General features: G+C 38.3%; 2 protein-coding genes across 3 annotated transcripts in view; one reads left to right on the forward strand and one right to left on the reverse strand.

The window, feature by feature from the left end:
- The window catches only part of LOC109430991 (adenylate kinase isoenzyme 1), a 38,915-nt gene that overhangs the window by 19,631 nt on the left and 5,237 nt on the right, over window positions 1–14,047 (forward strand). Inside the window, exons 3-5 of one of the 2 annotated variants that reach the window (XM_062849831.1) lie at window positions 5,004–5,105; window positions 5,504–5,781; window positions 5,842–5,926. In XM_062849831.1, the coding sequence (XP_062705815.1) occupies window positions 5,004–5,105; window positions 5,504–5,781; window positions 5,842–5,926 (465 nt within the window). The remainder of the gene's footprint in view (window positions 1–5,003; window positions 5,106–5,503; window positions 5,782–5,841; window positions 5,927–14,047) is intronic. The other variant, XM_019707115.3, reaches the window with a different exon arrangement.
- Window positions 5,933–6,924, reverse strand: LOC115265630 (dynein light chain Tctex-type protein 2B). The gene is made up of 2 exons (XM_029871497.2): window positions 6,500–6,924; window positions 5,933–6,440 (listed from the first exon to the last, which is right to left on the reverse strand). Exons 1-2 carry the CDS (start codon window positions 6,556–6,558, stop codon window positions 5,948–5,950), a joined length of 552 nt encoding a protein of 183 aa, XP_029727357.1. The 5' UTR covers window positions 6,559–6,924; the 3' UTR covers window positions 5,933–5,947.

Consider the following 14,047-nt stretch of genomic DNA (forward strand, 5'->3'; position numbering starts at 1 on the left):
TCTAGAATTGTCTAAAGGAATACATTGAAATAGTCCTGAAGAAGTCTTTGCAACGTAGTTTGAAAAAAAAATCCTTGGAGAAAAATATTAAAACCTTACTGGAATACGATTAAGGATTCTTGCTCGAATTATAAAAGAGGACTTGAAAGAAATCGCCTAAGAAATCTTTGAACGATTTTCCACAGCATTATTGGAGGGAATTATGAAAAAAATCCTGAAGGTATAACTAAAGAATTGCTCTAACAAATTCCTAAGAAATTCTTTAAAGGACTTTTAGAAAAAAAAAACAGTTTGAGGCATTGCAAAAAGAACGCGTAAAGAAATTTCTGAAAATAATCAAAAGAGTTCCGCTGGAAAATTGCTGAAGAGATCATGTGGGGTAGCCCCAAAGGAATCGTTTGTCGAAATCTTTATGGAGTTTTTTGGAATATTACTGAAACGCATGGATCAACTTTTGAAGAAAATCTTGGAGGAATTTGTAAAGTAGTCCTTGAAGACATTCCTAGATGCATCGTAAAAGATGTCAAAACACGAGTTCTTGGAGTTCCTCACTTGGAAAATATGCTTGATGAAATCGTTATAAAAATTTCTTAGATGTTCCGACGAAATTAGTGTTACCGCTAAAGAAATCTTTGAAAGGGATCAATAGAAAAAAAAACACTGATGGAAATCTTGAGAGAATACCCAAAGGATTGATTGAAGGAATTCCAGTAGAGTTTATTGGAGGAATTTCTGTGAGAATTCTTGATTACATTTTTAAAATTGAATTCCTGAAGTATTTATTAGAGGAAGCCTAGAATCCCTAAATGGCTTATTGAAGGAATTAATAAAGCATTTCTAGTGAAAACATTAAAATGGTCCTCTGTAGGAATTTCTATAGAATTTTTTAGGAAGAATTTGTGTAAGAATTTTCGAAAACATCTTGCAGGAGTAATTTTAGAAATACATTAAAAAATGCATGAAAGATTTCACGAATGATTTCTTGAACGCAATTATTTGTAAAATACCTGGTAAAATCATGTTTGAAATTTCAAATGGAATACTTGATGAAATGCTTTTAAAAAATTCAATAAGAATGCTTGAATAAATGCTGAACGAATCTTTGGAGAAATCCCAAGAGGATTTATTGGATGAACTACTAAAAAATCTTTGGATAAAACCCTAAAGGAAGTTTTGGAGGAATTTCTAAAGGCATCTTTGAAAGATATTCTTTGGAAATTCCAATTTAACTTTGGTAGATCCCTCGGGAGAATTCTTGAAGAAATTTTTAAACAAATTAGACAAGGAATGCTTTATTCGATTGATAAAACCATTCGCAGGAGTTTCTAACAAGATCCTTGACGAAATTCTGAAAGAATATTTGGATAATTTTCAAGAGATTTTTTTTTGTACGAAATCGTTTGAAAAAAATCTCGTAGAACTTCTTGAAGCGATTTCTGAAGAATTCGCGATGGATATTAGCCTGGTACACGGGTTATATGGGAAAGTACAAAAAATGAAAAAACTCCAACTCCTGTATACTTTTTGAGTTCCATTTTGGTCCCATATCAACTGTGCAAAATTTCAGATCGTTCGAAGAAAATATATTTTTGCGCCCGCCATTCTTAGTTTTTCGTACGATTTACTATGGGGAAAATCTACCTCTTCAAAGAAAAATCGCTTGAGGTCACCCATGATTCCTAAAAATAAGTCGTTGAATGATTTTTGTAGATAACTTCACGAGGAAGCAGACCTCCGAAGACCGCAAAGCGATGCGACATTCGTGGAAAAAGTTATTAAGCCTTACCCGATTGATCAAATGACGAGATTTTATTATTTATTGTTATTCCTTACATGTTAAACAGCGTTGGCATGCCATTCGGTTTTCAGTCAATAACATTTTCCACATGTCTTAGATTGCTTTGCGGTCTTCAGAGGGTTGGTTCCTCGTAAAATTTCCAACAGAAATCATTCATCGATATATTTTTTAGGGGTTGAGGGGCAACCTGTGGCGATTTTTCTTTGAAAAAGTGATTTTCCCTATAGTAAATCGTATGGAAACTTAAAAGGGCTGGCGCTAAAATATAGTTTCTCCGATCGAGCTGAAATTTTGCACAGTTGATATGGGGCCAAAATGTATCTCAAAAAGTGTACAGGAGTAAAATGTCTTTTTGTGTCCCACGCTAATAGATATCTTCTATGAAATTTTAGTCTTGCATTAATTAATTAATCGATGCTTCTAGGCATTCTTAAAGAATTCCTGAAGAAAGTGGTAGTCTTGGGAGGAATTTCTTGGGTATTTCTACTTTTATTAAGCATATACGCTACCATTTTCATCCTACTCAAAACAAAGAAATGAAGCGTTTTTTTATATTGTATCTTTTTTTTAATTTTTGTTAGTAGTAAGCACGGTTTATAGCACAATTTACAGAATCAATCGGTTCCGTAATAGCTTTGTTTTCGAACAGGATGAATTTGGGAGTGTGTGATTACTAAGGGTACAGTGACCCTACCAGGAACCCTCAGAGAAATTTTTTAAACGGTTTTTGGAAGCATTTCTTGAGAAATCTTTAGTAAGTTCTGGTAAAATTCGTGACTGAGATGCTTAATGGAAATTAGATGAAAAAGATTTCTCGAAAGATAATTTAAGGAGTCTTATCAAAAATCATTACACTAATTTTTATTAGAGTTGCCAGGAGAATACTAGCAAATGATAATTGAATTTTATTGGCTTTTCTCGGTGAACTTAATACTACTCAAAGAAGGAGGGAGTAACGAAAGTAATGAAAAAAAACGGTGGATAGAATCGCAAGTGTGCGACGAGAGAAATTGAATAGAAGTTGAAAATTAACAGAGGGCCATAATTGAACAACACAATCACAACGACGACCCCTTTGCCTAACGTCCTCGTGTTGAACGGCTAGGTACTAGTAGTTTGATGATGACTACTAGCCCTAGACAGGCAAAAAGATCGTTGTGATCTGTTAAATGTTGTTCGGCTTTGCTTTCGGTTCTATCGATCTGTGACACTTGTTCAGAGATTCATATCGAGCAAACGTTACTTATTTGATTTTCGCGCTTTCATCTCGTATGCTCCTATTGTGTCCAAATGATCTTATTCGAACCACGATCTTTTTGCCTGTCTAGGGCTAGTAGTCATCAGTACCTAGGGGTTCGTTCAAATATTACGTAACGCTAATGGGGGAGGGAGAGGGGCTAGCGCTGTGTTACGCTTCATACAAAATTTTAAAATCCCCCATACAAAAGCTGTTACGTGGGGGAGGGAGGGGGTCTAAAATTGTCAAATTTTGCGTTACGTAATATTTGAATGAACCCTAGCCGTTCAACACGAGGACGTTAGGCAAAGGGGTCGTCGTTGTGATTGTGTTGTTCAATTATGGCCCTCTGTTAATTTTCAACTTCTATTCAATTTCTCTCGTCGCACACTTGCGATTCTATCCACCGTTTTTTTCATTACTTTCGTTACTCCCTCCTTCTTTGAGTAGTATTAAGTTCACCGAGAAAAGCCAATAAAATTCAATTATCATAAAGTCATGCGGTGATTAAACCTAGAAAGTGAATACTAGCAAATACTAGCAAATAATAGCGATTTTTTCAACGCGTTGTACAAAATTCTACAGCACGATCACTACAACTGTAATATTCATGGAGTTCCACAAATTTGGTTTCGCACTGTTCCCCCTAATTCCTAGCTACGTTACTGATTTTAGTACATACCAAGTCTCCCCATTTTCAAAATATGGAATGCTCTTAAAAATGTAAGTTAATTTTAGAATTTGAAATTCACTAAATTCATCCAAAAACAAGAAAGCTTGAAAAGAAAATATATTAGAAGCCTCTTCTCTTATAATGGACTATGTGCTCAAAAGTGGATCAAGTGTCACCCATTTTTGTAAAATGTATCATAAGACATGCCTACATGAATTTTCCTTCTTCGGAAACCTTTACAATAATTTCTAGTTCTTCTGTTGTGTATAAACTTGCAATAGATGATTACCTGCCACTGCCATGCTAAAAAATATATTTTTGTAAAGATTTTCCAGCGTTTCGATAACTTGTAACGAATAAAACTTGTACTGTAAAAATCTGGAGAATATTTATTCTTGTTAAATACTCAACAACGTTTATTTTTTTATTAAACTATGATGCTTTGCTTCAACAACATGCCCAATTTGAAAAATGAGGATTTTTAACTTTATATACATATTTTTAATTCGCGTAAACGTGATTTGGTGGAGCATGGAAAAAGGTACTGCTGACAACTCGGTGTAAATCGATCATTTCAATCTTGTTCCCCGCCATCAGATAGGGTTTATTCAGGGCTAGGAACACTCACTTGCAGGGAGTTTCACTCACTTACTATTTTCTCAGCTCAGAAGCATGCTATCGAAAATCAGTGTATGGAGGACTTTACCCTAGTAGTTTTATCTAAAAGTTTACTGAATAGAGCAAGGGTCGCACATGCATACGAAAGTCGTGACAGAGCTTTGAAAGCAACTCTCTATGAGGTGAGTGTAATTTACATTCATCTCGTGGAGAGCCGCCTTCTTAGCTCTCTGCTGAGCTGAGAAAATAGCAAGTGAGTGTAACTCTTTGCAAGTGAGTGTTCCCATCGCTGAGTAATAGTGGTAGCAGCATCAATGCATGTGCTGGGACCTACGGCTTTACTTCTTATCCGAAGAAGGCGTGCTCAGATATTTTTGGTCTCAGAAATATCGACGGCGTCGACTAGAATTGAACTAAGATCGACTGGGGCGAAAGGCAACCAAGCTTACCACTAAACCACCGACGCTGCTAAACTGATCTCGTAACACGTCACATTCTTGATACTTGATTTGTCACAATTTCTCAACCATTGTTTGTCATTTCATTTTTAAAATAATTATCTTTGACGGTACAATACCTTTCCGCATCAAATCCACCTGTCCACATCACGTCACACACAAAACCATTGAAATGCCATATTGTGAAAAATGATACCCGCGTCTGTCACTCTTGGCCAGTTATTCATGTGTCACCAGATGGCGATGGAACACGAGTCCAAGCAGAAAGAGCAAGCGGCCAGCAGCAGCGCTTCCGCTCCACAAACACCCAGCGGCGAGAATGTAAGTTGCATGAGATGCCATTGCGATGGCGCGATGATTTTTTCTCGGCCTAGTGCAAAACTTAACGTTAACCCACCGAGCCTTTGCTTTGGGTTTCATGCAACTTGACTCTTAAGTTCGTGTTCGGAAAATGCAAACATGCTGCTTCAAATTTAACCGATCGCTAACGCTCACATGGCACATGCTGTAATTGCTGTTTTACCTACTCATCAGCACCGCACATAATCCATAGATGTCGTCTCCGTAGATGTAATCGTTGATTCATAGGTACGTGGATGTAGCACTTCGAGAAATTTCCATAAACATTTGAAGGGTTATGTCCACCTATCTATGTCTGTTGTGTAATCACTATTAGAACACATGCTAATATCGATTTTTCTCCTCCCTGCAAAAAACAGTCGATGCGCGATGCCAACGTACCGATCATCTGGGTTCTTGGAGGACCTGGCTGTGGAAAGGGCACTCAATGCGAGAAGATCGTAGCCAAGTACAACTTCTCGCACTTCAGCACGGGAGATCTCCTACGCGAAGAGGTTGCATCCGGCTCGGATAAGGGCAAGGAGCTGCAGGCGATGATGAAGCAAGGTATCCTGGTGCCAAATGAGGCCGTACTGAAGTTGCTGGAGGCCGCCATGGCGAAGGCCTTGAGCAGTACCGTCGGTTACCTGATTGACGGGTAAGTCGGATCGGGATTCGTTTACTTAGCTGCCTTCTAAGAAGAGTCGTTTCCTTGCAGATATCCACGTGAACCAGCGCAGGGTCCCGAGTTCGAGAAATTCATCGCACCAGTCGACATCATTCTGTACTTTGAATGCTCTAACGTAAGTTTATTGAAAATTCCTTCAATCTTTGTGCACAAGAATAACAGTTGCAATAATCCAGAACTTTGCCATGTCATGTACGTACTGAATATAGTTGTCCAGGTACGGATCAAGGATATACTTCATCTTGTAGTAGACTCCTTGGCCGTCCTTCTCAACAATCGAACAAATGCTCACAATTCGGTACCGGGAAAAGTTATAGCCTCTTATACGATCTTTGATCACCTTCGCAATCTTTTGGCTCATCTCGAGGTTCTTCTCCGGATCGTAGATCCACTTGAGGAGCTCTCCATCCTCGTCGCGAATGATGAACTGCGACCTGATCACCTTCTGCATCATATTTTTAATCTTGTTTATGCTGAACGGTGGAACGGCGATCGTTTTCTCCTCTTCCTCCTTATTGATGAATGTGTTCAGATCCCTGGACACATCTTTGTATTTGCTTTTACGATTTCCCAACGCAGCCGTCAGAGTTTCGGAAAACCGCATACTCTGCGAAACGGGTTGTACTCCCCTGTAAAACAAGAGTCAAGTTATTTCCGGTCCACGATTACCATCAAGTTCAAAACTTACTGTTTGCCTCCGCTGACTTTTAACGATCCCCAAACAGCCATTTTCGCAATTGGAATCATGAAACTCTCACGCGCTCCGAAACTAGTTCAATATCACAACTTGGTCTGTGACGACACCACAGACAATAATAGCTGTAAGAAGTTTATCGATTTTTTTCGCGCGCCTCAATGCTCGGATATACCCAGCCAGCACCGAAAGACAACAGCTCGAAGCTCAGCAGCACCTGTGTGCCCATGCAAGTTCAAAACCGGAATGATGCACCAAAAGTGCAGCAGTCAGTTTTTGGAGGCTCATGCAGTTTCGTTTTTGGGGCAATGAGCATTTGCACGAAAGTGCAATCGAATCTGAACGGCTTGAAATTGACCTATCAATTAGCGCGTGACACGTGTTTCGTGATGTTCGTTAGGGGTGGGGGGAGTGCAAGGTGTTTTTTTTTTGTTGGTCGATGAAGGACTTGTAGATTTTGATGTAATTTGTCTACAGTGTAATACAAAGAAGTAGCAGCAGCTGTGGATGAATTGTTATATCATCGTAATAGGATAACTTATTCAGTTTCGCGTTTTGTATCATATGGGCGTATCTGTAATTAACGGTTTCTTTCATATTTTGTTCTGCAGATTATCCAGAGAATACGCTCGGTGCATTTTGGTGGAGCACGGTTAGGACTTGCATATTTTAGAACAACAAAAACAACTGAGAAAATAGATCAAGAGAAATCGATCATTGCAAATACACTCCACCGCTTCTTGGCGTAATGTTCCTACTAGGATTAGCCTGTATCTCAACTTTCTCTCTGTATCTCAGAGCTTTCTCTGTCAATGCACATGCATTGGCCCAGGACGACATTCACGACGTAGAATGCATTCAGCGCCTTCAAATAATTGTTGAGACAAATATGGTCTACAAAGTTGATCCAACTAAAATAAGGCCCTCTTTCCCAGTGTACGTGAAAATTATGGTGATTCATATTTCGAAAAAATTGAAAATCAAACTTTTTCATTTGCAAAATTAATTACATACATTCTTCGACAAAGTTGTAAATCTATAAATTTTGATCAAGTTTGCCGAAGAAATTTTTTTGTGTAGCTTTAAAACTGACCGATTTAGAGATATTTTTCTGAATTAGGTTCAAGAGAAACCGGTTTTCTGGCTGTAGCTTTTTTAATTTCTCAAAGTCGTTCAAGAAACACTTTTCGAGCATTTGGAAACACATCGTTTCGTAGGAGGTGATGGTAGCTATCTCTTTCGGTTCAATAGGTACAGGCGTTTTTCTTCAAAAATCATAGTTCATTCAACAGGAAATGTTACGGATAGGCGTAGGGGCAAGTAGAAAAAACTATATTCTGCTTGCGTCTAAAAGAAGAAATATTTTTTAATGCATATAAAAAAATAAGAGAGGTTTTTTTTCTGTATTTCAAGAAATATTTTTTTTGTCTGTATTAACGAGATTTTTAACCCTAGGTTAGTTCATCTTGGGACCCACGTTTTACTTCCCTTTCGAAGGAAGAACCCACATTTTGTGAGTATGTCGGGAGTGGGATTCGATCCCAGGTCCTCGGCGTGAAGAAATAAAATAAAATAGTTGAACAGTCTTGTACCGACTTTTCGAACCCTCTAAGCAGAATACCCTCTTTGAATGAGTGTAATCAGTTTCGTACCTTTAAATTCCGCCCTATGTTGCTTATCCTTTGACAGATACGCGTATTTCGACTACCACTTGTAATCTTCCTCAGTGTCAGTTATCCACTCAGTGTGTCAGTGGATAACTGACACTGAGGAAGATTACAAGTGGTAGTCGAAATATCTGTCAAAGGATAAGCAACATAAGGCGGAATTGAATGGTACGAAACTGATTACACTCATTCAAAAAAAAAAAAAAAATAGTTGAACTGTGTTTTTTCCAGACAATCATCAATATCTTCTGAACAGAATGACGTAGTAACATCCACTGCGCACGAAAATGCGCGCTTTTGAATGCTCCAAAAGTGATTCTTTGACGACTTCAATGATAAATTTGAAACATAAAAGATAGATCGATAAAATGATTCGTTCTGACGCCATCCTATGAAAACTATGGGAAAATGCTCAGAATTTGGTCAAAATAGTCTCTGAATCTTTTTTATTTCAATTTCTCATCAAAGTCCGCAAAAAATAGCTTTTAGAGCTTCTAAAATCTTTTCGAAGAAGAAATCGGCACTTTGCAACTATTTTCTCCTGAGTTACACATTTCCTTGAGTTTTGCAACATTTTGTAACAAACATCATGTAGCAGTCTGTAGCATCTTCTTCATGACACTATATTCCTACTTGAACTGAAGTCACTTTTGAGTCTATTGTTTTGAAATACTTCCAGTGAAATTGACTAGGGGTTGTATACCACTTTGTCGAATTCTTTTTCGTGGAATTTACTATTTCGCGGAATATCATTTCGCGAAATTATATATTTTGAAAATATTGTTGAAATAACAAATTATTTTCTTTGCAACCTAGTGTAGAATTTCCCATTTCGTGGAATATACTGTTTCGCAGAATACCATTTTATGAAATATAATATTTTGCAATTAGAGAGGGAAAACAAATCATTTTCTCTGCACACTTAGAATAGTTTACAGTATTCGGTAATTTTTTACCGAATTTTCAACAGCTGAACGTTCGGTAATCGAAAAGAGTACCGAACGTACGGTAAACAAGTTTATTTCGTTAGCTGTCAAAACTACCGACTTTTTCGGTAAAGTTCTCGAAACATTTACCGTATTGATCTGTAAGCCAGGACACATTTGATTTTGCTTTTACTGATGAGTTCGGTAAATAATAAAAACAAACCATGATTTTTCTACCAGTATTTTTCTATATTTAAATGCTTAAATGATGAAATAAAGTTCATCTAAAAATAGCTTACAGCTGAATGTTGGCCGGAAAACATAACACTAGACACAATCTGAGGGGTTCCTTCGATAGTTATCACGGAGACAATTGCGCCTACAATAATGCCGTTCTGGATGGACTGCTGCTGCTGCTGTTGCAAAATGCGGAAGGAGATTGGCTGCTGTGGAATTAAGTAAGAGATATTTTCCCAATCAGATAAATAAAACTAGTGTTTAAATAAAAGTAATTAGTAAGGCTTACCTGGTTCAGAAGAAGATCCGGTTTTTTCTTTACAATTTCTTCTCAGCCACTAGCAAACTGTCAACTGTGTTGTTTGACAGATCATATTTACCGGATTTCGGTAATGAGAACCGTTATTTACAGCCTAATCGGTAATGCGTTTACCGTACTCGGCGCTTCTCTTCATTTACAGTACAGATTGTAAAATATCTGACAGCTTCCGGTAAAAATATATAGAAACACTGATCGTCCGGTAAAATAAATTACAGAAAATCGGTAAAGTTTGTTATTTTACCGGAAAAATGTAAAATTTCGCGATTACCGTATAATTTCGGTGAAAAAATTACCGAACGAGGCAAACGAATCTAAGTGTGTGGTAAACTTTACTAGCCATCTATGTAAGTAATGAGATTTTACTAATTAATGTTAAATTTCATACCTTTCACCCTGACGCGGGTGGTTGACTGTTTGCTTTCCGCGCGGAGTGAGCAATAGCGCTTAAGTTTGTATATGTTGTCGCGTCTTTAATTGAAAATATTATACGATCTCCTGACGTGGGTGGTCGATTGTTTGCTTTCCGCGTGATGCGAACAATAACACTTCCGTCTGCATATTTTGTTGCTTCTTTTGTAGCAAATATTGAGCGACCACCTGACGAGGGTGGTTGGTTGTTTGCTTTCCGCGTGAAGCGAACAACATCACTGCAATCTGAACGGCATGCTTCAACTTCAAAAGGTCATATTACTTATCAACGTGAATCCTGACCCAACGATACCTTCCCTACTAACTATCACTCCTTCCTGCAGCTTTTGGTGGAGACCTGCGGTAAACGCCAACTTTCACAAAGCAAACGTTGCTATTAACATTCCTTCCCTCTTCCATCCTGACTGCAAGGACGTGGCCGGCGCCGTTATTGTACCGTTAAAGAGAGCCTCTGAAGCGTGCACAGTGAGAACGTTGACCACTCCCAGTCAATTATTCAGTTGATTCATTGTGCAACTCTCATTGGTTCGGGTCAATCACAGAGTAGCAACCATAGATATGTGCACTGTGCAGTCAGTCTAAGCAAAGCTAAGCTAAGCCAATTTCATACCTTTCAGAATAGAAATTTAACTTTTCTGATTCGTAGGCTGTCCTTGAGAATTCTGAATCGGCCGAAGATCAAACGTGATTAGGCTGAATGTCGTTAGGACGAATGAAGATTCCGCAGAACAGTCATTAGGGCGAATGCACATAAGGCCGAATGGCCATTTGGCATACTGTATATTAACCCTTTGGAGTCGGATTGTCTCTCCACTGCTGTCACAACCTCGCTGACCTTGAACACGTTTGTTATGCTCGGGGTCAATAAGACCCCTCCTGCTCCAAAAGGTTAAGCCATCTTTATTATATATGTTGAATGCAATTTCGGTCGAATACAACTGTGTTGGGGCCCTATGACACTTTAAAACAAATTTAATTGTACACATACAGAGCAATGCTGGTTTTATTTATACCGTATTATTCTTCTTATACACACTTAGTTTTTAATACCGAACTCGGTTTAATTTTTAAACGAACTTAATCGGTTGAGACTGATGAACCGAGGGTTTCGGTATGTTTGCGATATTTTGTTGATTGAAACCGAGTGTTCGTTAGAAATGACAGATTCATATGTCATAACTACCGAAAAGCTCGGTTCTTCTGGAGAATATACAAATTCGGTAGACGGATACCGAGAAAACTCGGTTCACTGTGCTGGCGAGCTCAACATTCGGTCAGCCATGTTTGTTTTACTCAACGTTTGTCACGTTGATTTTTTTTCAGTTATTTGTGGAATTACTAGTCTCGGCGTTTGCGAATACAGAAGGAGTTCGCTTGAGAATGACGGTAAGTGATTTTATAATTTGAATATTACCGTTTATGTTCAAAATAACGTGTGCTTGATTCTATTTTTCCTATTTTGTTCCAGTTGATACCCGCGCAACATCCAGATGCGAGCGAACTCCTCCGGTAATATGGAACCAACCAACATTTCGAACGAAAATTCCAATAGAATCCATATCGCTTTAAACAAAATGAAATACAACCTTTTAATGGAATCAAATGAGTGATTAATTAAATATGCAAAGAAATTATATTGGCGTTATTTTTATTCGATTTCTCGGTCCAAAAACTATAAAGATATTCCAAAACAACCGATCTTCGGTTTCTTTATTTTGCTTTAGCTCCAACCGACCACTTCGGTAAGTTTGACGTTTAGGGTCAAATTAAATTTGTAACGAACACTCGGTTAATTCATTTTCAGCCGAACAGCCAACCGAGAGTTCAGCAGATAAAAACTTGGTTCAAATTTAACCGAGTTCGGTTTAATTTTCTAAGTGTGTACTTAATTTGCAGATCGTTCGAACTTTTTATTCTATTGGTTCTTAGGTTTATTTGGTCTAACGTTTTCCGGCGTATGTTCTCAGGCTTAACTACCTTCGGCCTCGCATCAACATTCTGTTAAAATGGTTACACAACAAATTCTGTGCTACGTCGCATCTTCTACTTGGCGTAACATTCTCACTAGAACTGGATTTGCTTCTATGGTTCCCCAATTTAACCTTTATGAATTGAGAGCATTATTTGCCAAAATGTTGCTATTTATGCTTCTGCAAATCATGTGATTGCATTACCTTTATGCCTACTGTGGCGCCTAATGCTACTTAAAGGCAGGTTTTCGCCCAATATACGGCTGCTTAAATGCTGTTCCTTTGGGAATTTCGTAAAATACTGTCAAAAACGCCTTGTATGTAACGCCTCATATGAAACAAACCAAGAAAATATTCTTCTTCCTCACTTCTCTTCTCCACTCACTATGCCACCCTACTTTCTCACGCTTGGGAGAACGTTTTGTAGTAGTGTCCCGAGCAAAGTCGAATAACAGCTCCATAACAAAATGATAACTAGTACTCACCCCAGAACTCATTTAGCAATTTTGTGTTATCACCTTGATAATTCATGTTACCGCACCTGTCAAACTCTGAAGCATCATCATCGACAACAACATTGGAAGTTAGTTATCAATGACCGAGAAAATATCTCTCTGATAACAAAATGTGTTTTCAAACAGATCAAACCAATCGATTTACAGAAGATGTTATCAGGATGCTCCTGATGATAACATTATGAGTTATTTTAACCTTCATCCAGCCAACGTACATTTTCCACCTTCGAAAAAGCACAAAAATGGTCACAACTTTTTTGTTTTTCGATGGGTTTTGATGAAATTTTCACAACTTCCCGAAAAACTCTTCTAGTCTATGATGCCGGGGACATGGGTGCCTGGTCCACATGGTTCCGGAGTTATTCCGGATTGTCTTGGGGTACCAAAATTGGCCACATACTTTGCGCAACGTATATCTTAAGATCCCGATGAGGTAGAAGTATAGTGCCTTCGGCGAATTCGTTCAGCAGGTTAAGAACTAACTGGCAACGGCGACTTTGGTTCGCGATTCAGCCGCTAGGCGGCGCCAGTGTTAAAAATGTTCAAACCCTCATATCTCAGAAACCTGATAAGATAGAATGATGCTGTCTTCGGCAAATTTCTCCAGCAAGCTCAGAACTATCTGATAGTTGAGTGTTTGATTCATGATTTATCCGCTAGGTGGCACCTTGTGTCTGAAAAATTCAAACACGTATATCTTGATACCCTAATGAGATACAAGCATGCCATTTTCAGCAAAGTTGTTCAGCAGGTTATGAACTATCTGGCAATGGTGTCTTTGGTTCGAGAATGGTTCGCTAGGTGGCGCCAGGGTAAAAAATGTTCAAACTTCTATATCTCATCATCATCTCATATCTTATCATCTATCCTGATAAGATAGAATAATGCTATCTTCAACAAAGTTCTTCAGCAAGCTAAAAACTGTCTCGTAGTTGAGTCTTCGATTCGTGATTTATTCGTTTGGTGGCACCTTGTGAATAATATTTAAATACGTGTATCTCGTTACTCTAACGAGCTTAAAGCATGGCGTTTTCTGCAAAATTGTTCGGCAGGTTGAGATCTATCCGGCAATGGTGACGCTAGGTGACACCAGCAATCAAAACATTCAAAGAATTTTATCTCAAAAATCGGAAAACGTCCAGCAACATGTTCCGAAAGTTAAGAGGAAGTAAGATGTATCTGGTGTCCTTGGTTCTGGTATTATACGATCGGTTCCGTCTTGTATTAATAAAATACTTGTATGAACTCCCTAATGAACAAGATGTATTCCATTTCCAGCATAGTTGTTCAGCAAGCTAAGAGCCATTTGGAAGGATAGTAGACGATCGAGTACAGTGGTACAGGAGGCAATACTTCAACACCGTCTTTGACCCCCTGCAGACAAGTTTTGTCATCCTACAATATTACTTCTTTTGCTCCGTTTTTTATTCCGGGAATTGCTACAGGAACTCTTCCGGGAATTTCAAAGGAATTTTT

This window comes from Aedes albopictus, chromosome 2 (assembly GCF_035046485.1).
Source record: "Aedes albopictus strain Foshan chromosome 2, AalbF5, whole genome shotgun sequence".
In the NCBI taxonomy this organism is placed as follows: Eukaryota; Metazoa; Arthropoda; class Insecta; order Diptera; family Culicidae; genus Aedes; species Aedes albopictus.

Bases quoted from the DNA above. Each gene is read 5' to 3' on its own strand.
- LOC115265630 (XM_029871497.2), bottom strand. From the start codon at position 6,558: ATGATTCCAATTGCGAAAATGGCTGTTTGGGGATCGTTAAAAGTCAGC. The intron at 6,441-6,499 runs GTAAGTTTTGAA...CTTGTTTTACAG, and splicing joins AAAGTCAGCGGAGGCAAACA to GGGAGTACAACCCGTTTCGC.